Source organism: Telopea speciosissima, chromosome 8, assembly GCF_018873765.1.
Source record: "Telopea speciosissima isolate NSW1024214 ecotype Mountain lineage chromosome 8, Tspe_v1, whole genome shotgun sequence".
Lineage (NCBI taxonomy): Eukaryota > Viridiplantae > Streptophyta > Magnoliopsida > Proteales > Proteaceae > Telopea > Telopea speciosissima.
The window spans coordinates 23,870,496-23,896,109 of record NC_057923.1 but is presented as its reverse complement, the minus strand read 5'-3'; the positions used below and the strand labels follow the sequence as shown (position 1 = coordinate 23,896,109).

The following is a 25,614-nucleotide window of genomic DNA, read 5'->3' as shown; positions in this document are numbered from 1 at the left end:
CTTGAAAGGGGGTGTCTCACATCAATCCATAGAAGGATGCGCACATAGTTGTGAGACGGGTGAGAGCCGGAGCACACACTTCCTTCAATAGCGTTTTCAAGTTTTAGCATTTTAGGAGTTAGTCTTATCCTTTTAGACTCTAGGTATTTTTGGGGAAAAATACGATTTAGTATGTATGGTTTTACACAGGGGGTTTTGATTTCGATTTCGGTATACCGGTTTCGATTTCAAATTGACACTTCTGAGGAGAGAGAGAGAGAGAGAGAGAGAGAGGAAAAGCTGGCGTAGGGATCAGATAGGGAAAATCAATTTTGAATCAACCAATTAAGGCCCAATTCTTAAGGGCCACGTCCAAAGCCCATAATCCGAAAAGGATAGATTCCTTTTGAATGGTGTTAAGTGTTAACCCACTTTGAGAATTTCGAAAATTAGTTTAAGACACTTCAAAGATATCCTTCTTTCCCTGAATCATCAAATATGCTTTACTTGGATTTCCCTCTCTTTAGATAAACTATTTATGCAAAGTGATAAGTTTTACTGGATTTCTCAAGCTTGAGGTTTAAAAAACTCTTCTCCTCCCTTGCACTCTGTACTCTGTAGCCTGTGCAGTTCTCTCGCTCTCTCTTACAAATGCAACTTCTTCAGGCTCTGTGTTCTTCCAATCTCTCTTTTCCAACCTCAGACTCAGTACTAAATAAAGGTAACGGATTCCCTTGCTACCATTCTTATAATTTCTGAATTTGTTGTTTCCATTTTTAATTTTGCCAATCATCTCTTCTGCAGGGCATACTTCACCAAAGAAATCTGTTCATCCTTCCCACGTTAATTTTTGCGTTGCAATTCAAAGACATGAGGGAGTTGCATGGCTTTCGCAAAACCGCTCGAATTGGAGCCTAGTAGCCACTAGAGCTGCTCCTGTGGAAGGTCGGTAACTCCTTTCTACTTTATAGCAGAACCCAGTTTGGGATTTTTTCAGAATTCAGTTAAATGTCTACACTTAAATCTACTGGTTTTAATGATGCTTAGTCCGTATTTATAAAAGGGAACTACTTTATCACACCATGAGCGAAAATATTTGATCAGTAAGTTGGCTTTATATTCTGGTTACTTGTTTAATTGAGTTTCACTCTGTTGCTGAGAGTTTGATTGTGGTAATCTTTCTTCATAATTTATGAGAAGAATGGGGTGATTCAATTCCTTTCGCAGACATGCGCAAAACACCGTGCACCTGTTGGATTAGAGTTCCACACTTGAGAAAATGCATCATGTAAATCTGATTTAAAAACTAAGATAAGTTGCATAGGTTGCTCCAAATTTAACTTCAGTGAAGAAAATGTTTGAGAATATTCAACATTCTGTGACCATGAAATCATAACAAACCCCTTCGGCTCCGTTTGGTTGCAAGGGGAATTAAAGGGAAGGGAAGTGAAATTTTCATACTTAAAAAAGGAACTTTTTTAATCATTACCCCATGTGACACCATGTGACACCATGTGACAATATATCCAACTCCAAATCATTCCATATTTGGTTATTAAATTTCCTTTTACTTTGCATCCATTTCCCTTTAGTTTAAAATGTAAAATAAATATTACATGTAAAATGTATCTTTACTAGATATGGTAAGAAATTTAAGTAGTTTATACAATCACATGGGGTAATGATTGCAAAAGTTTCTTTTTTAGGTTTGAAAAATTTCCCTTCCCTCCCCTTTAATTCCCCTTGCAACCAAACGGAGCCTTCTGGATTTTGAAGAAAGAAAAATGAAAATCTAGGGGCATAACCTAGGTGATAGAGCCATGGAGGGATAAATTTTTAATTCTTGATTGAATGATTTTTTAGCTGCAACACTCTGAACATAACTTATTGATCCATAAAACTCCAAAATGGATGAGTATTATTTGTTAGGGATATAGCACATTCTGCGATTCTGATTGTCCTATATTTCCATGGATTTCTATTGTGGAGGCTTTTAGCATTTTGCTTTCAGCAATATGTTCTCTGGTCTCTGCATCACTGTTGCCTGAAGATTTTTTTCATCATGATGAATGCCCTCTGTAAATTTTCTTTGTGCTTAGATAGATAGGTTCCCTGGATCCTTCAAAAGTGTGAGCTGTTGTATCCTGCCATTTCCTCCTGACAGAGGTTCTAAGTACATCTCCTAGAGCCCCAGAGTCATGTCATCTTATGGTCTTGCTGCTATTTCCTACAAAATTTCTGTTCTGCCAGGCCAGTTATTTAGTGTTCTAGTTATTTTGTGTGACATTCTTTCGTTTCTTTGTCCTGGCTCATTCAACATCTCTATTGAATGATGTTTGTCTTTTCCCCTTATAGCTGGCAGCTCCACGATGTCAACGAGCGCTGCTGAGAAAGATGTCTTGAAAGCCTTATCTCAGATCATTGATCCAGACTTTGGGACAGATATTGTCTCATGTGGGTTTGTGAAAGATTTACTTATTGATGAAGACTTAGGAGAGGTAATAAAAACAGTTACATGCTGATCTTCTGCCGTTTGCAAGCATAAGAGTCTACCTTTGCTAAAAGATTTTAAGTTGCATATTTCAGGTTTCATTTCGGTTGGAGCTTACTACGCCAGCATGTCCAATCAAGGACATGGTAAATGAAATATAACCACCATTTATTTTTATCAAGATCTGCTATATGTTTCAAATGGTAGAAATTTTGTGCTTTACTGAAGGTTTACTCATCATCAAAAGTTGTGGAAGACAAAGTACTTGAGTCTGGTTTTTTTTTTCTTATTTGTTTGAGTGACAATGTACTCTTTGACTAGATATATTGTTGACACCAAAGAATTGTAGTAGAATCTCTTGACACCTTGATTACTTGGATCAATTTTTCATCAATCATTTGTCAGTGATGCCATTTGAGAAAGTGCTAACAATCTTTAATGTATTTACAGTTTGAGCAGAAAACATTTGACAGTGATGCCAAATTAAAAAAGTGCTAACAATCTTTAATGTATTTGCAGTTTGAGCAGCAATCATTTGTCAGTGATGCCATTTGAAAAAGTCCTAACAAGCTTTAATGTATTTGCAGTTTGAGCAGCAGGCAAATGAGGTGGTTGCTATGCTTCCTTGGGTTACAAAAGTTAACGTGACAATGTCAGCGCAGCCTGCTAGACCTGTTTTTGGGAATCAACTTCCAATGGGTCTACAGACTATTTCGAGTATTGTGGCAGTTTCAAGTTGCAAGGTAGAGTTTCCATAACCTGTTGGCAAGCATATGACTGATATGGGGCTGTTTTACATTATCAGTTCAATATTCAGACAATTCAAAACCAGGTCCAGTCAAGAATATGTTAACCAAAATCTGGGTACGGATTCCGAACAAGAATAACTTATGGTCTGTAAGCCTGGGTCAATTTTGGGTTTGGACAGTCAGACAATTAGACTTGGTCTTTTCAAATTTGAAATATTGAGATATAATAAATAATAGATTGATGGAGACTTGGTTTGACATGGACATGTGAAAGGCATCACAAATTATCTGGCCTAGACCCAGGTTTCTCCTAATTTTTGCCAGCTTAAGCAGAAAATGACCCCAAAGATCCAACCATGCAGCAGGACTGTCATGAAAACACTTATGGGCTTCTGAGCAATGGTCTGTCTTGATAGATTATGTTCATGTCTAAGAATGGATTGCGCAAGTCTCTAGTCATGTCTGTGACATCTTCCGATCAGATCTTCAATATAGTCCTTTCTACATACCTGGTTAAAATCAAATATAGCATAATTTTGTAGCTTCTCTTATTTCAATATGTGCAGGGAGGAGTGGGAAAATCAACTGTAGCCATAAATCTTGCTTATACTTTGGCTGGTATGGGTGCTCGAGTTGGCATTTTTGATGCTGATGTTTATGGGCCAAGTCTACCAACAATGGTGTCCCCTGAAAATCGGTTGCTGCTGATGGTAAGATTTTATGCACTATTCTAATGAAAAAAAAAATTGTGTATTGAAGAACGTAGTAGTGACCCTTAACACACTGCCTGTAGAACCCAGAGAAGAAAACTATTATTCCAACAGAATACTTGGGTGTCAAGTTGGTATCTTTTGGATTTGCTGGGCAAGGTCGTGCAGTAATGCGAGGTCCAATGGTTTCAGGTGTCATTAACCAGTTGCTGACGACTACTGAGTGGTACGACTGTCAAAACCATAATTTGGAATTTCTACTGAGTTCTCATTCATACTTTCAGCTTTGCATGTGTTAGTTCTACATGGACCTAAAAAAATAATGACATTGATATTTTTAATAGTATTAATAGTCTTTCAGTCCATAGGGGATTTTTTATTTAAAAAATCAAAATGGTGTTTCACTTATAGATTCCTTGTCCTCTTCTTTGAAAACAACAATGTAGAGAGGAACTGAAAAAAATTCAAATTGTGTGTGTACAATTGAATGCAACCGCAGAAGGGGGTTAATTGGGTTGTGACCAAATAAAATAAATTATAACTAGTTAAACGCACACCCAAACTAATCTAACAACATCACACAATATCATAAAGCAGAAAACAAAGAAGCAACAAGCATGGGTAGTGCCATGAAGGATATTACCAGTTTTCTTGATGTAGACTACTTGAAGTGATGTAGCTGCAAGAGAGGGAGAGAGACAATGCACACAAGATTTAGAGTGGTTCGGACCAACCTGTCCTACGTCCACTACCTTGATCACGGACCAAGGATTTCTCCACTATCCGATTCTTTTCCCAGGCAAGAATCAAGCCCTTACAAATTTAACCATTTTTTCAGGCCAAGTACCCAGACCACCCTGGCCAAGGATTTTCACTTAGGTTTCACAGACCAAAGATTTCTCTTTAAGCCACACAGGCTTACTTTGCCATTAAAAGGGCTTCTTCTTTCAAGCCTGATAACTATAACCAATTATGCTCACTATTGATCAATACAAGATGTTTCAGTTTTTGAACTATACACATTGTAGCACAGATGTCAGCCCTTTCTCAAGATGATATGACACTTGAGCACAGTCACAGCAGCTCTTCCTCAGGATGATGTTGTCCATGAAGTACACAGCTCTTCTCAAGATGATAGAACGATTTGAGCAATTTGTAGCTTGCTGTAGATTATGTTGATTGATTTGACATCAAGTGACTCCATCTTTTTATAGGCAAATGAATTAGCTGTTAGAGTTAAGTTAAACTTCTTCTTTGAACATTTTGAATTCATCTTTCATTCCCAAGAGAAATTAGCTGTTGGAGAACCACTAAAACTAGAAATCAGTTGGAACCACTAATCCATTTTGGTCTCCAAGATTCAACTTAAGATTTCCAAGAAAAACTAGTTGTTGGAGCTCCTCAACATTAATGAATATGTTTAAGAGTTCTACACAAGTGGTTAGAATCCAAGTGGTCATTAATAAATAGTCAAAGACTTTCCAACTTCTTGTCCATGCAACATTAAACACTTACAATCACGGAAGACTGTGGCTGTAGGGACTCGAGATGGTCACTCTCGAACATACACGGAAGATCTCATAAACTCTCAGACATTCATGAAAGATCACACCGAAGACCGCAATGGTCGTCCGTGGACACTTAGTATGTAAGTTCAGTTGTCTGTGAATTCAGACTTCGAGTATCTTGGATCTACCAATTAAGCTCGGTAGTCCATCCCTGTTCACAGAAGATCGTGGACAACAGATTTAGGACTTGTTTCTAAGTCAAACCACCTAGTTTCTTAGTTTTTCAATGTAAGTCCATTTTTATGCCATTTTTAGGCTTTTCACATCTTGTTGATCATGTACATTAGGATTACACAGATATTCCAATAATATTTAAATCCCAATGCCAAGTCTTGAAGGAATCTTTAATTTGATGTAGCATTCAGCTCTTTGACTCTTCAAGCATACAGAAGACCGTCTTCTTCTTCATTGGAGGTCGTCTTCTGTAGTTCTCCTTTCAATCAACATGCCTTGTTCTTTCTTCAATTGTACTTCTTCAGCAGCTTGGGTAATATCTATCTCTTTGCACATTTAGCCCACACATTAGGACACCCAAATGCACATCATACAATGGTTTTAATATCCAAAACTCATAATATGTAAATGGAACCTTCTATGTCCAACAGTGTGCATTTTCGATTGCTTAATTAGTTTCAAAATTGACCTGTAGTTGAGCAAGATGAATAGTTTCTTATGAAGACTTGGAGGTTTCCCTTACAGAAAGAGGGTTCTGAAAACCATAGTCTAATTAAAAAGTCTGGTTTTGTATGATGTTCTCACCGCCCAAGGTTCAAGCATGACTTGCCTAGACAAACACCTTAATAACTAGGTGAGTGCAAGTCATTGAGGTGGCCAGGTTCTCTATTAGTGACCCTTCATCATAGATCGAGATCTCGCCAAGTTTCTCGGTTTTTGGAAAAGCCGAGACGAGACTGCCTGCGAGTCTCAAAAGTGCAATATCTCGGCGAGATCTCGGATCTCGGTTTCGACCCTTTTTTTAATCCACCTACCACTTAAATACCTTACCTAACTTGCCAAAACTCGACATATCTCGGCAAGATCTCGGATCTCGGGTTGACCCAAAGTTGAGGCTTCGAGTTGGAAAAAAAAAAATGTACCAACTTGGCGAGATCTCGACTCGTCTCGGTTTTTCCAAGAGCCGAGTTGGTACCGAGACCCGAGTTTTAGTACCTTGCCCTTCATAACAATTACTGATCTCTGTACAGCCCAACTATACCAGTGCCTTCAACAACCTGATCCTGGGCAACATGCTTTCCTGTGTCAACATCTTTTCTCTTACATGAGTTTACTTTATTTTTTCTGTATTGCTTCTATGTGTCTGATTGCAGACCATGGTTCCAAGTTTTACCGAAATTTCACGAAACTTCACAAAATATTTCGGTTTCGCAAAGGTTCGAGACAAAACCACATGCAATACTTAAAGATATACATATTTCAACCGAATTTCAAGATTTCAGTCATATTTCGGTCCAAAGTTTCGTTTCGCCAAAATTTCAGCTGAAATGTTACTTTGGCTATAGTATAAATACATAGTTTCAAATGAAATGGGTCGAAAATTTCGACCCATTTCGATAGGTTTCGCTAGTTAAGCTTGGAAAACCCATTTTTTGTGCGTTTTTGGCCAAATCACTATTGTACAAGGTTGGAACAAGTACTTGTGTAGCAGAGGAATGTAGTAGAAGTGACTATTTGCTGTGTTGTTGGAAGATTTATGCAAGATTCAAAGTTGGAGGTATATCACTTTTTCCAAAAACTTTTTTTTTTTGCAAAAAAATAGGATAAATACTTGTTGTTTGGCATTCAATTTTTATATATTACACACCGCAGCCCGACTATGATTTCACGGAGCCGAAATTATATAGTATACACTCCCAACCTAGGGTCTGAAGTCAAACTACAATTTTGGGTGTGTTTTTTTTTTTTTTTTTTTTTGAAATCTAAGGGTTCCACTATGTTTAGAGGGTCTAAAATAGAGTTTCCTATAAGTTCTGGGAGATTCATCTTTGATTGCTGATGTGGTATGGTTTCATGATTCAAGTATTTCCATCAATTATTTCAAAAATTCTCTTAACGGACTAGATGGATTCTTGGAATGCAATTTATGCACCATGTTGGTTCATTGGCATCTGGTGTGTAATGATGTAGATTGAAAATTGTTGGCTGGTGTCATTACAAAAGGTACATTCTTGAGATTTCCCTTGCAATAATAATATTTAAGGGGAAAATAAGTAACTTGGTGTCGAGAGAACCAAAATTTCATTTGCTTTATGATGCACTCATTTTTAAAGACTAGTATATTCGTGCCAATGCCAGTGTTCAATGTAAATCGCAGATTTTATTAATCTCCAGCTGATTGAGGATTTGTTTCATTGTCTAGATGTTGACACATTAATACTCAGTTTTTGTGATTCTAGTTCTTTTAATCATACAGGGGAGAGCTAGACTATCTTGTCATTGATATGCCTCCTGGAACTGGTGACATCCAACTTACTTTATGCCAGGTTTGTTGCTTTTTGTCCTTGTATTCTCTGAAGCAACTAATATACCCATACATCAAAATTAAATGCTTGGAAACTTTTTTCCTATTGGATTTAGCATATCGGTTTATGTTTTGTCTATTGTTCTTGCGCATACTTGTCCTTTCAAATATATTTATCCAATTATGTAAAATTTAATCCCATATTAACATATGTGATTACTTATGTAAATATGTTGGTAGTACCTTCGTAAGTTTCTTCCTCTTGATGCTTCCCACATTTTGACCCTGGTAAATTCAACTTTCAGGTAGTCCCATTAACTGCAGCTGTTATTGTTACTACCCCTCAGAAGCTAGCATTCATAGATGTAGCAAAAGGTGTTCGCATGTTTTCGAAGCTTAAGGTGTGCAACTCATGGATATGATAAAGAGCCACCGACTTTCCATTCCATTTTCTCCGTTTTTCCTCAATATCACGAGGTTTTCCAGGTTCCATGCGTTGCTGTAGTTGAGAATATGTGCCACTTCGATGCTGATGGGAAACGCTACTACCCATTTGGTAGAGGTTCAGGTTCTCAGGCATGCAACTGATTTGAAAATGTCTAAATTAGGAGAGCTATTTCGTTGCCACTCTCTGAATGTCTTCTAGATAAATAGACTAAAGTCAATACAAAGATGTCTTGCTAATGTTTTTATTATTATCTATGCAGGTCGTCCAACAGTTTGGAATCCCCCATCTGTTTGATCTTCCTATCAGACCAACTGTACGTGCTAAGTTTTTCTTCCTCTCATTGCTGCATGTAATAATTGCTATTGCTTAGAACTAATACATCTCATTCCATTTGAGGATTGGTTGAATGGCAGCTTCTTGATGACAGATGTGAACGGAAAATGAATGTTAAGAATTTAAGACAGACGAGAAAAATATGATGATAATTTGAAAAGAAGAAACCAAATGATTAAACTGTTAATCCATTTCTTCTTCATAATAAAATCACTGTTGTCTTAGTCATTCTTACCTGCTACATTATTCAATGTTTTATGGCCAAAGTATATTTTGTTAATAGGATATTCTTGAACTTCCCTTATTGTATGGGTCAATTTGTTAGTTAAGGAAGACTTAAAATTCCTTTGGAGCACTTATATGCAGGCAGAGAAGTTTCGAGATTAGTTATTATGTATCAACAGTCAATCTACAGATTGATGTAGCATAGTTTACCAATCATATGCTCTTTTCATTCTCTTCAAATTCTGTTATGAGCCTGCTCAGATCCATGTTCTTTATCTTATGGTGGTAGCTGTCAGTTTCTAGTTTCTTTTCTTATCTTGTCTGGTCCATAGTTGTCAAGGCAGCGTCCTGGATTTTTGTTGACACTTAACGAGTTTACATTGATTTATGTTTATTGCTTTGTGATACATCCAAGATTCACCGAACCAGTCAGCGGCTGCCACGTGTCACAAAGCGACCCGCTCCAGAACCAAGGAGAACCAACCGGGGGTCCCACCCGGGCGCGGCCTGGGCGCGGCCTCACCCAGGCGTGGTCTCACACCCAGGCGCGGCCTCACCGAGGCGCGGCCTACACCCAGGCGCGGCCTCACCCAGGCGTGGTCTCACACCCAGGCGCAGCATCATGGACGCAGACGTGATGTACATGGACACCGAGGCCACTCGTCTATGATCCAATCGTGTCATTGCAGACTTATGCCACCACCAGGACTCTGGGCCACAGCTTAGAAGTCATGTCACCCAGACGGATTCAAGCACTAATGACGCTATCACCACACGCGAGTATCTATCCGCCAAGGATCTTGATACCACCAGGACACTCCCTCCCGCGGGGAGATGGCCAATCAGGATAGAGCCCTACTACCCAGGGCCTCTATCTACTCAACGGCACACTCGCCATCAAACTGGGACTCTCCACTCTGCCACAGACCACTATAAGTATCTCACACCCTCAACCTATCCTGAATAATCACTATATTCATCTGTTTGCTCAGGAGATCTGACTTTGGCATCGGAGAGCCCTAGGCCGAAACCACACCGGTTCTCTCTGGTGACTTCTTGGTCCTCTTGCAGGTGACGGCACTCGCAGGACCGCCCGACAATTTCCTGACGCAACAGATTGGCGCTGTCTATGGGAACGACGCTAGCCATTACATCTACTAGCTCGCTTCCACATTCATTCAATGGCACGAAGGAAGACTACCTCCACCAACAACGTAGCGAGGAATGGATCACTACCCCCGGAGGGCTCTCGCCGCAGAGCCAATGACCAGGACTATGTCCCTCTGGAGGAAGAGATCCCCTTTAATGACCAGTTTGTGGTCGACGAGCCCAACAATGACGAGGCAGACGATGTGGTGGTGGAGGTGATACCTGACCCCAATGCACCAGCAACTGCGGGTCAGATCAACCACCTGCACAGACAAATCCTCGATGAACAACGACTCTTTCGAGACTACCTGAGGCAGCGGGCGACGTCCCACCGCCGCAGAATATCGCCGTCAGCAAGGGCAGAGTCCGTACCTCGACAAGAGCCAAACCGTAGGAGATCATCTCCCAGGGGCGTGGGATCAGAGAGACTTGCGCGATGGGCAACCCCCACTCCGCAGCGGGGAGAGCCTTCCCAGCGACTCAGGAGAACAAGAGACCTCCCGCCACAGTCAAAGCGTGAGAGGACACCAACACCCAGGGCGAGGGTGCATAGCCCGGAGAGATCGGTCCAGAGGTTTGTGTTCAACGGACGACTTGAAGGAGGTCACATACCACGACGAAGCCGAACCTACAGAGAGGAAAGCCCCTCACCTTCGCGACAGGGTTCATCACGGCGTGACCATTCACCATCCCGCCAACACTCAAGGCGGGAGGGGACCTTCAGGAGAGAGCATGAACGAGGTCGCAGTGAACGTCCTGCCCGGCGTGAGAGACAGACACGGGATGAGGAGCTTGATCGAAGACTCCGCGACCTGGATGAGAAGCCGGAAGGGTTGAAGAAGCAGACCAAAGGCGAGACACATTCCATACCTGGACAACGCCCATTCTCGATAGAGATCATGTCAGCCACGCTCCCTTTCAGGTTCCGACTGCCTACCTTTAAACTCTACAGTGGTACCACGGACCCTAATGACCACATCAACTACTTTAATGGCATGATGACACTGTATGGTGGGTCGGATGTGGTCTCCTGTCGGGCATTCCCTGCATCCCTCAAGGGAGCAGCCACATCATGGTTCTCTAGGCTACGACCGAGATCTATAGGCTCGTTCGCGGAGCTATGCGAACAGTTCGTCACCCGCTTCCAGAGCAGTGTCAAGCAGAAGAAGACCACCGTCAACCTACTGAACGTGGTACAGAACCCTGGGGAATCTCTCAGGGAGTATGTTAGCAGGTTCACCAAGGAGTCCCTGGAGGTTCGAGACTTGGACGACCAGACCCAGCATGCAACCTTCGCAGGAGGTATCAGGGACCTGGACCTGATCAAGGACCTGGCACATCATGAGACCAGGACTATGAAAGAGCTCCTGGAGCGGTACAACGAGTTTGCAAATATGGCCGAGGTACTATAAGCTAGAACGAAGATAATTGAGGCCAAGCCGCAGGACAACAAGAGGTCAGCACCTGATGACCGCAAAGAAAGTAAGAGGTCGAGGACAGAGCGTCGACAAGAGAAGGGCGACCGCCCATCTGGGAGGACTGACTGTCTCCCAGAGAGAAGTAAGAGGGCAAGCAACCCTGAGTTCACCCCACTGAATACCACCAGGTCCCAGATCCTCATGCAGATCCAAGGCCGTGACTTACTCCGTTGGCCACGACCTATGCTAGCAGGACCAGAGAACGAAACCCTAACAAGTACTGTCTCTTCCACAAAGAGAATGGACATGACACAGAGGAGTGCTATCAATTGAAGAAAGAGATAGAACAACTTGTAAGAGCAGGAAGCTTGAACAAATATGTGAAGGGGAGACGTGACAACCACTCAGGCCAAGGAGACAGAGGTCGTGATGGAGACAAAGTAGAACCGAGAAGGGAAGAAAGAAGAACAGATCAAGAGAGAGACCGCCCAGAAGAGCGGAGAGATGCAACAGAACCTAGTGGCACCAAGGGACCTCCTATCCTCACCATACTTGGAGGACCGGGGCAAGAGTCCACCAGAAAGGCTAAAGCCCATGCCAGGTTCGTGGGAGTGGCAGAGAAGCCAAGCAAGATAGCCAAGACCGAGACGATGATCTCCTTCTCGGATGAAGACCTGGAAGGACTAAGCTTCCCACATGAGGATGCCCTGGTAGTACAGGAGGAGGTAGCCAACCGACCTGTACACAGGGTATTGATAGACACAGGGGCATCTGTAGACGTACTCTCCTTGGACGCCTATCGACAGTTCGGTTTCGGGGACGATCAGCTCAAACCAGAGCCCACTTACCTCCATAGATTCTCAGGTGCCACCGCCTCTATTAGAGGTACCATAGAACTACCCGTCACCTTCGGGGTACACCCTCGACAAGTGACTATCATGGTAAACTTCATGGTTGTCAAGTCCGTGGTGTCCTTCAACGGCCTCCTAAGGCAGCCATCTCTGATAGCCCTTAGAGGAGTCATATCGCCACTTCACCTGAAGATGAAGTTCCCTACCGAAAATGGGGTAGGCGAAGTCCGAGGAGATCAGAAGAAAGCAAGGGAGTGCTACGCCACCTTCATGAAGAAGAATAATGGTAACACCCGCGGAATGGCACTCTGCCTAGAGAACATGGTCAGTGACCAGAGAGATGAACTGACAGAGAGAAGAGGAAGACCAGTGGAACACCTCATCCCATGGCCCCTCAACAGGGGCGACCCCTCCGAGGTCGTACAGGTTGGCTCGCTACTAAGCAAGGAACAGAAAGAAGGACTTGGATACCTCCTCCAAGCGAACATGGATGTCTTTGCATGGTCGACCTCTGACATGCCTGGAATACCACGTTCCATAGCAGAGCACCAACTACATGTCGACCCAACCAGGAAGCCCATCCAACAGAAGCGGCGTAACTTTGCCCTCGATCGGCAAGCAGCAATCAAGGAAGAGGTCAAGAAGTTAAGCCAGTCAGGGTTCATCAGAAAGGAGAAGTTCCCAACCTGGCTCGCAAACGTGGTCATGGTACCAAAACCCAATGGGAAGTGGAGGATGTGTGTCGACTACACCGACCTAAACAAGGCATGCCCAAAAGATGAGTACCCACTGCCCAGGATCGACCTACTGATCGACGCCACCGCCGGCCATGAGATGCTGAGTTTTATGGATGCCTACTCCGGGTACAACCAAATCCTCATGCATGAGGGTGATGAGTCCTACACCGCATTCCGGACAGACAAGGAGAATTACTGTTACCATGTCATGCCATTCGGGTTGAAGAATGCAGGGGCCACCTATCAGAGGATGGTCAACAAGGTGTTCGAGGAACAGATCGGGCGCAACATGGAGGTATATGTGGATGACATGCTCATGAAAAGCATCCACGCCAACTAACACCTGACCGACTTAGAGGAAGCATTCACAGTACTGAGGAGGAACCAGATGAAGCTAAACCCTGCAAAGTGCGCCTTCGGTGTAACGTCAGGAAAATTCCTGGAGGTCATGGTCTCAGTACGTGGAATAGAAGCCAACCCATCCAAGATTAAGGCCATCCAAGAGATGGCACCTCCTCAACCGGTCACGGAAGTGCAGAGGTTGAATGGAAGGGTCGTCGCCCTTTCAAGGTTCGTGTCACGGGCAAGTGACAAGTGCCTACCATTCTTCAAAACATTGAAGAACCTCCGAAGCCCTAAAGACTTCACATGGACAGAAGAGTGCAGAAGGCGTTCGAAGAATTAAAGGAGTACCTAGAGAGCCCACTACTGCTTGGGCGACCAGAACCTAACGAAGAATTGCAGCTCTACCTGGCCACCACCCCTGTCACGGTCAGCGCAGTACTGCTGAAGGAAGAGGACAAAGTCCAGAGGCCCATCTACTATGTCAGTCATGTTCTGATCGATGCAGAGACCAGGTACACCAGGATCGAGAAGGTAGCCTATGCATTGGTAATCGCGGCTAAGAAGCTACGACCATACTTCCAAGCCTATACCATCACAGTCCTCACCGACCTACCTCTGAAGAAGGTACTCCACAAGCCAGACGTCTCCGGACAATTGATAGCATGGGCAGTGGAGTTAAGTGAGCATGACATCAGGTTCAAACCAAGGACAGCCATCAAAGGTCAAGCCCTGGCAGATTTCATTGCAGAATGTACCCTATCTGAGATCGGGCAAGAGATAGGGGAACCCGAGGAGAAGGATCGCGGAACGTGGGACATATTCGTGGACGGGTCGAGTAACGCAGCAGGAAGCGGCGCTGGCTTCATATTAACCAGCCCCGAAGGATTCCGGATCCAATATGCTCTCCGATTCACCTTCCAGGCATCCAACAATGAAGCAGAATACGAAGCATTACTAGCTGGACTCCGGGTGGCCAAGGCCATCCAAGTCACACACCTATCCACCCGGAGTGACTCCCAGCTTATGGTGAACCAGGTAAATGGAGAGTACGAGGCGAAAGATGATAGGATGGCATCATTCTAGCACGTGCTCAAGCATTGATCGAGAGTTTCGTAAAGTTCGAGATGGTTCGAGTTCCCAGGGATGAGAACGCCGCCGCCGACGCCTTATCCAGACTAGCCAATGTTGAACTTCGAAATTTGGCTAGTGCAGTCTATGTTGAGATCCTACATGAACAAACATATAAGGAAAAGCAGGTTAATGAAATCGAGGAGGGACCTAGTTGGATGGAACCCATACTCAACTACCTCCTGAACGACGTCTTACCAGAAGACAAGACCGAGGCAAGGAAGATCAGGATGAGAGCTGCAAAGTACACCGTCCCTGGCACGGGCATCGTGTGCGGGGGCAACAAAGACCACTACTCCTGACACTAGGACCTAAGGGGGCAGAGTACGCCCTAGCAGAAGTCCATGAGGGGATATGTGGAAGCCACATGGGGGGACGAGCCCTAGCCTACAAAATCCTCCGCCAGGGACTGTACTGGCCACCAATGCAAGAGGAGGCCATGCAATATGCCAAGAAATGTGAGCAATGGCAGTTGTTTGCCCCAGTACCCCATCGACCCGCCACCAAGCTGACATCAATCCTCAACCCCATACCCTTTGCCATGTGGGGGATGGACATCTTAGGAAACTTCACCGCAGTACCGGGAAACAGAAAGTACCTAGTCGTCGCGATTGATTACTTCACCAAGTGGGTCGAAGCTAAACCCTTGGCCAAGATAATAGAGCCAGAGATGGAGAAGTTCGTCCGTGACGACATCATCTACAGGTTTGGAGTACCACAGATCCTAATCTCAGACAACGGCAAACAATTCAACAACCCCAAATTCCAAGCATTCTGTCAATGCTACAACATCGACTATCGGTCTGTATCGGTAGCATACCCACAGGCCAATGGTCAGGTGGAGGTCACCAACAGAACACTGCTGGAAGGAGTCAAGAAAAGGCTAGAGGGAGCCAAAGGAAAATGGGTCGAAGAGCTACCAAGCGATCTGTGGGCGTACCGAACTACAGTACGGACACCCATAGGAGAGAGCCCATTCCGCCTAGCATATGGCACTGAAGCATTAGCACTAGTAGAGGTCTGTGCCATGTCCCATAGGGTTCTGCACTTCAACGAACGTACCTATATCGACGGACTACGGGCGAACCTAGACTTTATAGATGAGGTCCGTGAGAGAGCACTCCTAAGGAACGTCGCCTACCAACAATGTACTACCAGGTACTATAACGCCAGGGTTAAGGAAAGGCTATTCTACCAGGGAGATCTAGTCCTAAGGAGGGCAAGTGCATCACGACCCACGAAGCGGTGGAAGCCGTCGCCCAACTGGGAAGGGCCTTACATAGTCTCCAAGCAGATACGCCCAAGGACCTACCGCTAAGACTCTGGGGGACAAGGTCCGATGACCACCAAGGCGCAATGCCACCAAGGTCCGATGACCACCAAGGTTCAATGCCACCATGGTCCGATGACCACCAAGGCGCAATGCCATCAAGGTCCGATGACCAGTAAGGCGCAATGCCACCAAGGTTTGATGACCACCCAGGCGCAAGGCCACCAAGGTCCGACGACCACCAAGGTGCAATACCACCAAGGTCCGATGACCACTAAGGCGCAACGCCACTACCAAAGTCCCATGACTGTCAAGGTTCATAGGGCACCAATGTGCAATCAACCACCAAGAGACAGTGTAATCAAAGAAAAGCAACAGCGATCACATAGAGAAGTCATAATAGTTACAGCTCAAGTTCAAAAAGAAAAGGTTCAAGACGTCTATAAGTTCGATACGGCCATAGGGTCAAGGGACCACAGAGGGGTGGGTCACCTCCTACCCGGCAGGAGACATCAGGTCCACCTCGAGAAGGCACACAGCAGCACCCCCCTCAGGCAGGGCAGTCTCCACCTCTAGCACTGGGACGCTCGCCACCACCGCAACACCAGGAAGCGCCGCAGCAAACTCAGAGAACCCAGGACGGAGAAGTCATAACCGGGGGTTACCTCCAGGACGCAAGCGGCTAAGTCCCGGATCCCTCCCTCATACGCCGGTTGAAGCTACGCCTGATACAACGTCGAGAACGCCGGAGACGCCTGGAACTCAGCCACAGCTCGCTCGCCTGCAGATGCTAGCTCCGCCTCATGACTCCCCCTCAACGCATGAAGCTCCTCCTCCAAGGCAAGAACCCTGGCCAAACTCTCAGCTGCACCGGCAGAGGTCACTCGAAGCTCCTCAGACGCCTCCAGGAGCTTCCTGGACGCCACTGCGAGCTCCTCCGACGCCCTCTCACGGGCATTGATATGTCCCTGGAGCTCCCTCTCCACATCACGCAGGGTGCGCTGTATTTGCCTCAGCAAGATGGTGATGGACCTACAATCAGCATGACAAGCGGTAAACACTCTAAGTATAAGAGGAGCAGCGAACGTGACGAAACCAAAAGGAATAACTCACTGAAGCCATATCATGGTAGAGAGTCTGGGCCAGACATGCGTCACTAAGCCTCTGTAAGGCTACTCTCGCGGTAGGAAGCCTCCCCTTGTCCACCCATTCCCGTGACACGCCGGACCCAGCCAAGGTCGAACCCTCCGGCACGCCCAAGGTGATCACCAGGGACTCATCCGTAGCGGGAAGATCAATGGCAGTACCACCGGAGGAACTCACCCCTTTCCCCTTGGAGAGGGGCAATGCAGAAGACCCGGAGGGGGCGACAGTAGGAGGCGGAGGCACAGAGCCCAAAACACCATCATCATCAGGAGAAGTACGGGGAAGGAGGACACGCACACCAGAGCTCGTCACATGTGCATGTCCTGGACCACCCTTCCGCTTCGCCCCAACAGCCACAGGCGCGGAAGAACCACCAACATCTGTTACTCCAGCAGATGAACCACCCTGAGAAGCGGCCTTCTTCCACAGATTACCATGGAGCAAACTGAAATCCGGACGCGTATCCACTGTGTGACAACATCAAGCCAAGACCGCCCAACCAGTCAGATGACATACATATTAAAATACAAGCATGCCAATCAAGTACAAAAGACAGTGCTCTTACCAGGACTCAGCTTCCAAAGGGACAGGAAGGCCTCCCAGTCCAACTCCTGGACGTGGAATGGATCGCGACCCAGGCACTGCTTGAGGGAGTCACCCTCAAAATCACTTAGCTCAAGCCCCCGGTTGACCCTCTTGAGGTCAATGACTTCCCTAACAGTCCGTAGTGGGCATCGGGGGACCATGGCAAAAAAGAAGCGATCCCTCCAATACCCAATACTTCACGTTGCTAGTGATCCCTGTGAGAAGCTCCAAAGAGGCATAGGGCCCCTTGAGCACGCGGCGAGCAAATTGATAACATCCATGATTCCCCTTCTTCAGTAGATAAAAGTGGGAGAACAGGGGAACAGTGGCGGCACGCCCCATGTAGGCAAAAAATACATAGAAACCCAGGATCACCCTCCAAGAATTGGGCAATACTTGCCCAGGGGCGAGGTGCCAACGCTCTAGCACCAACTCGACAAAGCGAGGGATAGGAAGGCGAAGGCCCTGGAGGAAAAAGGTACGGTAGAGACAGATCTCGTCTGCACATTGAGAGAAGGCATACTCACCAGGTCCGGGAATACGTAATATGACCTCAGCAGGAATGTGGAACTCCTCACGAAGGGAGACCAAGTCGGAAGGGGACAAGATACTAGCAACATGACCCAACATATCAGCAGGACCGGCGACTGAGGACGCCGCCCCAGAAGGCCTACGATCCCTACCAGGACCAGAGACACTAGAAGGTCCCACACCCCCATCACTAGCACTGGGGGAAGGTACAGAGGATGGAGTACACACAAAAGAAGGCGATCCTGGGGAACGCTCCTCTGAAGATCCAACCCCGACCGAAGCAGGGCCAGGGTCATTAGGAGACGACATGAACGACAAGAGAAGAATAGACTACTTACTCGAGAAAGCGATCTCCCTCAAAGACAAGAAGCTAACAAGAAAAATGAAATGAAGACCACCGGCAAAGTATAAACAGCAGATCCATCACAGACAAGAAGGAGGAGAGTGGAGAAGCATGAGGGTCCATCGCACCCACGTGCGCGGCCTCACACCCATAGGCGCGGCCACACCCGCAGGCGCGGCCTCATGCCCGCAAGCGCGGCTACCCCAGGTGCGGCCTCACACCCACAGGCGCGGCCTCACCTAGGTGCGACCACACCACGGGCACGATCAAGTGACAGAGACTACCAAATGCAAGGCACTCAAGCCAAGCACCACTCAAGCCCTCCAAGTAAGCAAGGCACTAAGTGAGCACAAGGCATGCACAGGGACCCAAAACCAAAGGAAGGAAAACCAAAAAGTTGACACTAGTCTAGGTGACCCAAGGACAAGCACATGGTGGGCACCAAAAAGAGGGCAAAAGACAAAAGTGCAATGCAAAGGAGAAATAAATAAAAAAAGCAAAAAGTAAGAAAGAGAAATGATGAGGAAAAATGAGAAATGAAAAAAGAGAAAGTGAAGAAGAGGGACATATATCTACAAAAAACAAAGCAAAAAAGAAGAAGGAAAAGTGTAGGAGGAGAGGTTTGAACCTCCAACCTCTCCTACCTCACTAACAGATTTACAGGCAAGTCCCACAAAAGAAGTTCATTCTCAGCGGAACCCTCACTATATAAAGGCATCTACTCTCTTGGACATCCTATCTCAAGAGAGTTGGGGGCAAATGATACATCCAAGATTCACCAAACCAGTCAGCGGCTGCCACGTGTCACAAAGCGACCCGCTCCAGAACCAACCGGGGGTCCCACCCGGGCGCGGCCTGCACCCAGGTGTGGCCTCACCCAGGCGTGGTCTCACACCCAGGCGTGGCCTCTCACCCAGGCGTGGTCTCACACCCAGGCGTGGCCTGCACCCAGGCGCTGCCTCACCCAGGCGCGGCCTCTCACCCAGGCGTGGTCTCACACCCAGGCGTAGCATCATGGACGCAGACGTGATGTACACGGACACCGAGGCCGCTCGTCTATGACCCAATCATGTCAATGCAGACTTATGCCACCACCAAGACTCTGGGCCACCGCTTAGAAGTCATGTCACCCAGACGGATTCAAGCACCAATGACGTTATCACCACACGAGAGTATCTATCCGCCAAGGATCTTGATACCACCAGGACACTCCCTCCCGCGGGGAGATGGCCAATCAGGATAGAGCCCTACTACCCAGGGCCTCTATCCACTCAACGGCACACTCGCCATCAAACTGGGACTCTCCACTCTGCCACAAACCACTATAAAAGAAGAGGTATCTCACACCCTCAACCTATCTTGAATAATCACTATATTCATCTGTTTGCCCAGGAGATCTGACTTTGGCATCGGAGAGCCCTATGCCGGAACCACACCGGTTCTCTCTGGTGACTTCTTGGTCCTCTTGCAGGTGACGGCACTCGCAGGACCGCCCGACGATTTCCTGACGCAACACTTTGTTTTTTTTTTTTTTAATGAAAATGCTTTTATAATATCCTATATTTTGTTTATTGTATGTTGGTTTTTTCATATCAGGTGATTATTAGCATAATTATATCATATTGCAGTGATCTGGCTTCTATGTTTCATATTAGCATAATTATATAAATGATCATTCTTATATTACATATGGTCATATATTGCATGTCTAGGGCACCTAAGTGATGCCTAGGCGGATGCCTTGTCACCTAGGTGACCCTCCAATGCCTTGGGTCGACTGATTGCCTTGACAACTATGGTCTGGTCCAATGTCTTGGACAAGTCTCTTCAAGTTGATTGTTGCTCTTCCACTTCTTTCATCTCCTTCTGTCATTCCTATGAATCATGTCTCTAAGTTACCTAAATCATTTTACAAATACCCTCTATATTCCTCTGTTTAACTTTCCCTTTTGTCGGTCTACTTCGATTTTGTTGAGGCTTTAGTTTAGCTATTATTGTTAAATAATTAACTGATTCAAAAGTGATCCTCTTTGATGTTTGTATTTAAAACTTAAACCATGTTCAGGAAAAACCTCTGGTTCTAGTGCTTAAGATGAATTGAAGAATTGGGTACCTTCAATTTCCCTAATCCTGAATCACTGACATACCCTGAGGCCTTACTTCACTCCAGTTCAGAGCACTCTCATTTTGTACTTAAATTATGGTGGAATCAACTCAATCCTGCAAGTGATTCTTGTAGGATTTCTTGGTTCAGAATATTAAATTTGGTGTATCCCTCTCACTTTTCAGCTGTCTGCTTCTGGAGATAGTGGAATTCCTGAAGTAGTTGCTGATCCTCTAGGGGAAGTTGCCAAGACATTCCAGGACCTTGGTGTATGTGTTGTCCAACAGTGTGCAAAGATTCGCCAACAAGGTTTTCTAACATCTTCAAATCTGGATGGGAGCAACCTATATTTTTCTTGGGTGTAAAAGAATTTGGATCATCTCTTGCTTCTTAAGTATCTTCCAATATTGGTTCATATGATTACTTATATTGCTAGTGCACATTTGAATTCTTACTTTATTTGGTCACAAGTAGCTGGAGCATTTATGGACGATGAATTATTCATATTAGCTTCATTTTAGTGATAAATTGTTTTTTTTTTTCAGTGTCAACAGCTGTAACATATGATAAATATATTAAAGCAATCAAGGTTAAAGTACCAGATTCAGATGAAGAGTTCCTTCTGCATCCTGCAACTGTTAGACGGAATGACCGCTCTGCCCAAAGTGTTGTACGTGGATCTCACCCTCAAATATGAATGTATATTATCTTAGTAACTTTACGTTGAATATCCTTTCATGATTAAGAATGAAAATGTTCATATGGGAGCTTTTATCACTCCTCAAAAGATTAACATTATAATACATTGTGGCACCACTGTGTAGTGCAATGTGGAACTCTGTTGTCAAGTGTGAACATATAGATAAATAAGTGCTGCTAAAATTTAAAACAAATACGATTTGTCTGTACATGTAAAAGAGATTTTCAGCTTAGGTTTTATTCTTGAAACTGAATACATTGTTATTTTAATGATCCAGAGTGCAAGATACTGTACAGTTTGTATCCTAATCCATGTTCATTATTCATTATTACAAGGATTCTAGTGTATACAAAATCGTTAATGCTTCATTATTTCTATATTTTGATATCTTAGTTTTATGTATCTTACAATTTGAAGCTGAGCAGCTGGACCTAGTGGAATGTTTTCCACTACACAATACCTAGAGGTAGAAGTCAACTGTGTGGATTGGAAGGGTTACCTCAGTAAATACTGATTAGGATATATTGCATGAAAGCTCATTGTATTATACTGTAAATTTTGTATCGTGATGACTTCAAGGAAACAGAAGAGGAGTTTGTATGCACTTTTGACCATTGTCTTCATACTCTTAAAACATTCTATCCATTCTGTTTCCAACTTGCTCCTCTGATGGTTACTTTGGCTCTTTTGTTGAGACAGGATGAGTGGTCCGGGGAGCAGAAATTGCAATATGCAGATGTCCCTGAAGACATAGAACCTGAAGATATTCGGCCTATGGGAAACTATGCTGTTTCAATTACATGGCCAGATGGATTTAGTCAGGTGATTTGTACCTCCTTTTTTTTGTGTGTATATATTGATCTAATAAGGTTTTGAGGACATAAGATGCAAGATTATAGCAATTGGACAGTAAGCAGTCATGCATCTGTTCAGCTTCCCATTTGTTAGGCCTCATCTTTGTTTTGATATTTCTCCCTGACAGAGCATGCATAACAAATGTCAACCTGGTATGCTGGCCCAAATGAAAAACATCTCTCGTGCAGTTCCAAATTACCTCTGCAGTCTAGACCACTCAACAACTACTTGAGTTTTGCTACAGGAATTTTGTCCTGCCATTCCACTTATCTAGTTCCATCTCCCCAGTGAAGTCACCACTAATGCATTTGCATATTGACATGCTAATTCTTTCTTCTAAAAAGTGTTTTTATCGTTATAATATTTATAATTTGACTCATTCTTTTTTGTCTCTTTGCTCTTTAGATCGTTTTCTGTTAGAAATAGAGAGAGTATTCCAGACCTTTCGAGCAGAATACGCTAACTTGAGCAATGCTGAAGTCTTCATTGTCATTTTGACCCTCAACTGCATCATAAACATATAACTCCTCCCTGCTGCAGTCATTGGTCCAAACCATGTGTCAAATTCTCTTCATCTTGTCATCTATCAAAGCTACTTTAATTCGCCAAATATGACTTCTAACTCTATAGTTGTTACTTTCTCATCGCCACTCATTTATACCGTCCACTATTGAGAAACAAATTGCTCATTAACAAACTGACAGATAACATTTTCTACATGTAATCATGTATTTATTTCTGTTTTTGTTCATTGTGCAGATTGCCCCCTATGATCAATTGCAAACCATAGAGCGATTAGTTGATGTTCCAGAACCGACTCCTGTGCAGGTGAAACTTCTGTTATTGATGGCATGATAGGTGTGGATCCACCCCCACCCCTAATGTTAAGTCTCTCATAGTCTGTTTTCTGTCTTGCTATGTCCCAGGCATGATAGGTGCTGATGGAAATTGGAAGAGATATCGTCTTATAGTTATATGAAGATTGAAGAGAAACAAAAAGAATAATCTGGATACTGAATGGAGTTCTATAAGTGTGATCTTCATTCTTATTGATTTCTTTGGCGGATGCAAATATCTATGTACATTATAGATAGTTATATGTAAGCATGCAATCTTATTTGCTTAATAAATAGGTTCATGGCGCAATGTTAATTCTTCATTTATCAGAGTACTCTTTCTTTTAGAGAGAGAGAGAGAGAGAGAGATCAGATGTGCTTCAGAAGACCAGAACAATTGAACCAGTTGGAATATTACCTGTACACCAAAACATTGAACCTTCAACCCATCCTTCCCTACCTGAAACCCAATTCAATCCCTTTAAACCCGATCGGCTGCATCAACCGAAATGACCCAGATGATGGAACCACTTTACCCCTTGATTCAGCAATGTTAGACAATTATTAATTCATATTTGTCAACTTGAACCAGATAATCCAGTTGTAAACCGTTTGAACTGTGAGCCAACCATCAAAACCAGTTAGTCTTTGGTCAGGCCCAATGGCTCAACCTGAAATTATCCAAAAACTGAACAAAGAAGATTTTACAAAATAAATAGGAATACTACAACCATAAGTATCTTCAAGCCTCAAGAGAGCTGAGATTGCTAAGGGGGATCCTGTTAAAAGTCATGAAATGAATAGCAAACAAGCTGTCCAAGAGGAGAGGGATCACAAGGTAGAGCTAGTTTGTCGGTAGAGGGCTCCCTCCACTCTGCTATCTGTATCATTTCCATGGACTCTTGGGATTATTCATGCCAGAATTACCAAAACTATATGGTAATTCAGATTTTACTGTAGTGATCCAACGGTCAAATTATCAAATCAATTCTCCAAATAGTAAAACTAGCTACTTATTAAGGGAATTTTGTTCAATATTTGTGGACAAACCTTAATTAACATGCACTTGAATCTAGAGTCTGGACACCTATTACATCGGGTGGTTGTCAAGTCCAAGTCAATCACTGGCCCACCACAACTTTCCTTTTTCGTCTTTCTTTTCTTGGGAGTGTTTCTCCCTTTGTGGTAACGACATATAACAACTTCAGGTGGCCCAGACCATGAAAGCAAACCAGAAACATCACGTGTTTGATTTTGTGTGTTAGAGAGAGGGAGACACACACCCACTACCCCGATTGAGCTTAGGGATGTGAAGGGATTGAATTCGATCGGATAGTGGCATTATCATATTTGTATCCAATTGTATTCGGACGGATTCGCATAATATCTTATTGATTTTCGGATGGATTCAGATAATTTTCGGATAGTGATTTTTTGAATACAGATTCTCCTAAATTGATATGAACACGGATCAAATATGAATTTTCGACTATCCGTTGACATCTTTACCGTTTTTATGATGAGGGTTAGGGTTGAGACTTGAGAGTTCAGCAACTACCCTTTCTTCTACTCGATCTTCTTAGTCTTTGATTTTCTAACATTTTTTACTTTTGATTTTATCTTGTATTTATTTTAATAGATATGTGATTCCATGTATCACATTGCATAAAACAATATATATGACCCAATAGCAAATCTAGAAAAAAATCACATTATATAAATTTATAAAAATAAGATAACAAAATTCAATAAAGTAACTTAAAAGGATAGACGAACACAAAGATCTATTTCAGATATTTTATTACCGTTAGATTGCTAAACGAATCGGATAATAATCGATCGAATAGGGGGATTATCATATTCATATCCGATTAGTTTTAGACAAATTCGGATTCTCCTAAACGAATACAACGTGGATCGAATACGGATTTTTGAATATCCGTTTACATCCCTATTTGAGCTCCTCTCTATAGACCCAGCTCCCAGGGAGGCATCCAACAGCATTATGCTGCTGGGCATGCGAGAATGTGTATCTAACGTGCATCCCGATTCGTCTAGCACCGTTGGATGCCCCCTAGGTACTCCCTGAGCACTGGGCTCCCTGCAGAAGAGCCGGATTCCCCACTACCCACCATGACTTGAAAATTTAGTTGAGAGTTCAGAGGATAGGGCTGGGCATCCCTACTCTTTATGGATCTTTATTGACTTTGATCCCACATTGTCAAGAAGTTTCAGACAATAAATGCGGCTGAAGTCTTAGGTGAATTTTTGGTTAGAATTAATGACATGATTAAAGGCCATGTACCAATTCAACTTTCTGGTTTTATGTTTTATTTTTTGGTATTTTCCTCCTTTTTCCTCCTTTTCTTTCTGACTTTTATTGTTTATAGGAGGAAAGGAATATGACTATGGATAGCTTATTCTTTCTGCATCAAACATTGCTGTTATTGGGCTACGTTATTAGTTTTTTCCTTGCTTTTTCAGTTTTTGGAAAAATATTTGGAGTTAACCATAGTTTAAAAATCAGGTTTTGAGTCATGAAGAGTTGCCCAAGTTAGAAATGATCAGACCATGTCCAAGTAAGTATAGTTTTTATTGACTTAGTGTTTTTGCCCGAGTCATGTGAAATTCACT

At 43.9% G+C, this 25,614-nt stretch overlaps 1 protein-coding gene across 4 annotated transcripts; it reads left to right on the top strand.

Moving 5' to 3' along the window:
- Positions 1 to 538: 538 nt before the first annotated feature.
- LOC122671507 (fe-S cluster assembly factor HCF101, chloroplastic) lies at positions 539 to 23,261 on the top strand. 4 transcript variants are annotated; one of them, XM_043868761.1, is made up of 16 exons: positions 539 to 700; positions 784 to 924; positions 2,335 to 2,477; positions 2,566 to 2,616; positions 3,058 to 3,213; positions 3,786 to 3,929; positions 4,013 to 4,155; positions 7,929 to 7,998; positions 8,282 to 8,392; positions 8,463 to 8,552; positions 8,684 to 8,737; positions 20,775 to 20,898; positions 21,117 to 21,259; positions 21,989 to 22,111; positions 22,904 to 22,972; positions 23,071 to 23,261. In XM_043868761.1, the coding sequence occupies exons 1-16, from the start codon at positions 631 to 633 to the stop codon at positions 23,074 to 23,076; spliced, it is 1,638 nt and encodes a 545-aa protein (XP_043724696.1). In that variant the 5' UTR covers positions 539 to 630; the 3' UTR covers positions 23,077 to 23,261. The 4 variants fall into 4 exon arrangements, with proteins under 4 accessions (XP_043724696.1, XP_043724697.1, XP_043724698.1 ...); XM_043868762.1 differs by having other exon boundaries at positions 541 to 700; positions 8,282 to 8,377; XM_043868763.1 differs by having other exon boundaries at positions 542 to 700; positions 21,135 to 21,259.
- Positions 23,262 to 25,614: the final 2,353 nt, after the last annotated feature.

What these genes read in the sequence shown, in the direction of transcription:
- LOC122671507 (XM_043868761.1), top strand. Translation starts at nt 631, where the DNA reads ATGCAACTTCTTCAGGCTCTGTGTTCTTCCAATCTCTCTTTTCCAACC. An exon ending in AGACTCAGTACTAAATAAAG is followed by an intron (nt 701 to 783) that starts GTAACGGATTCC and finishes TCTCTTCTGCAG; the next exon opens with GGCATACTTCACCAAAGAAA. An exon ending in TGGCAGTTTCAAGTTGCAAG is followed by an intron (nt 3,214 to 3,785) that starts GTAGAGTTTCCA and finishes CAATATGTGCAG; the next exon opens with GGAGGAGTGGGAAAATCAAC.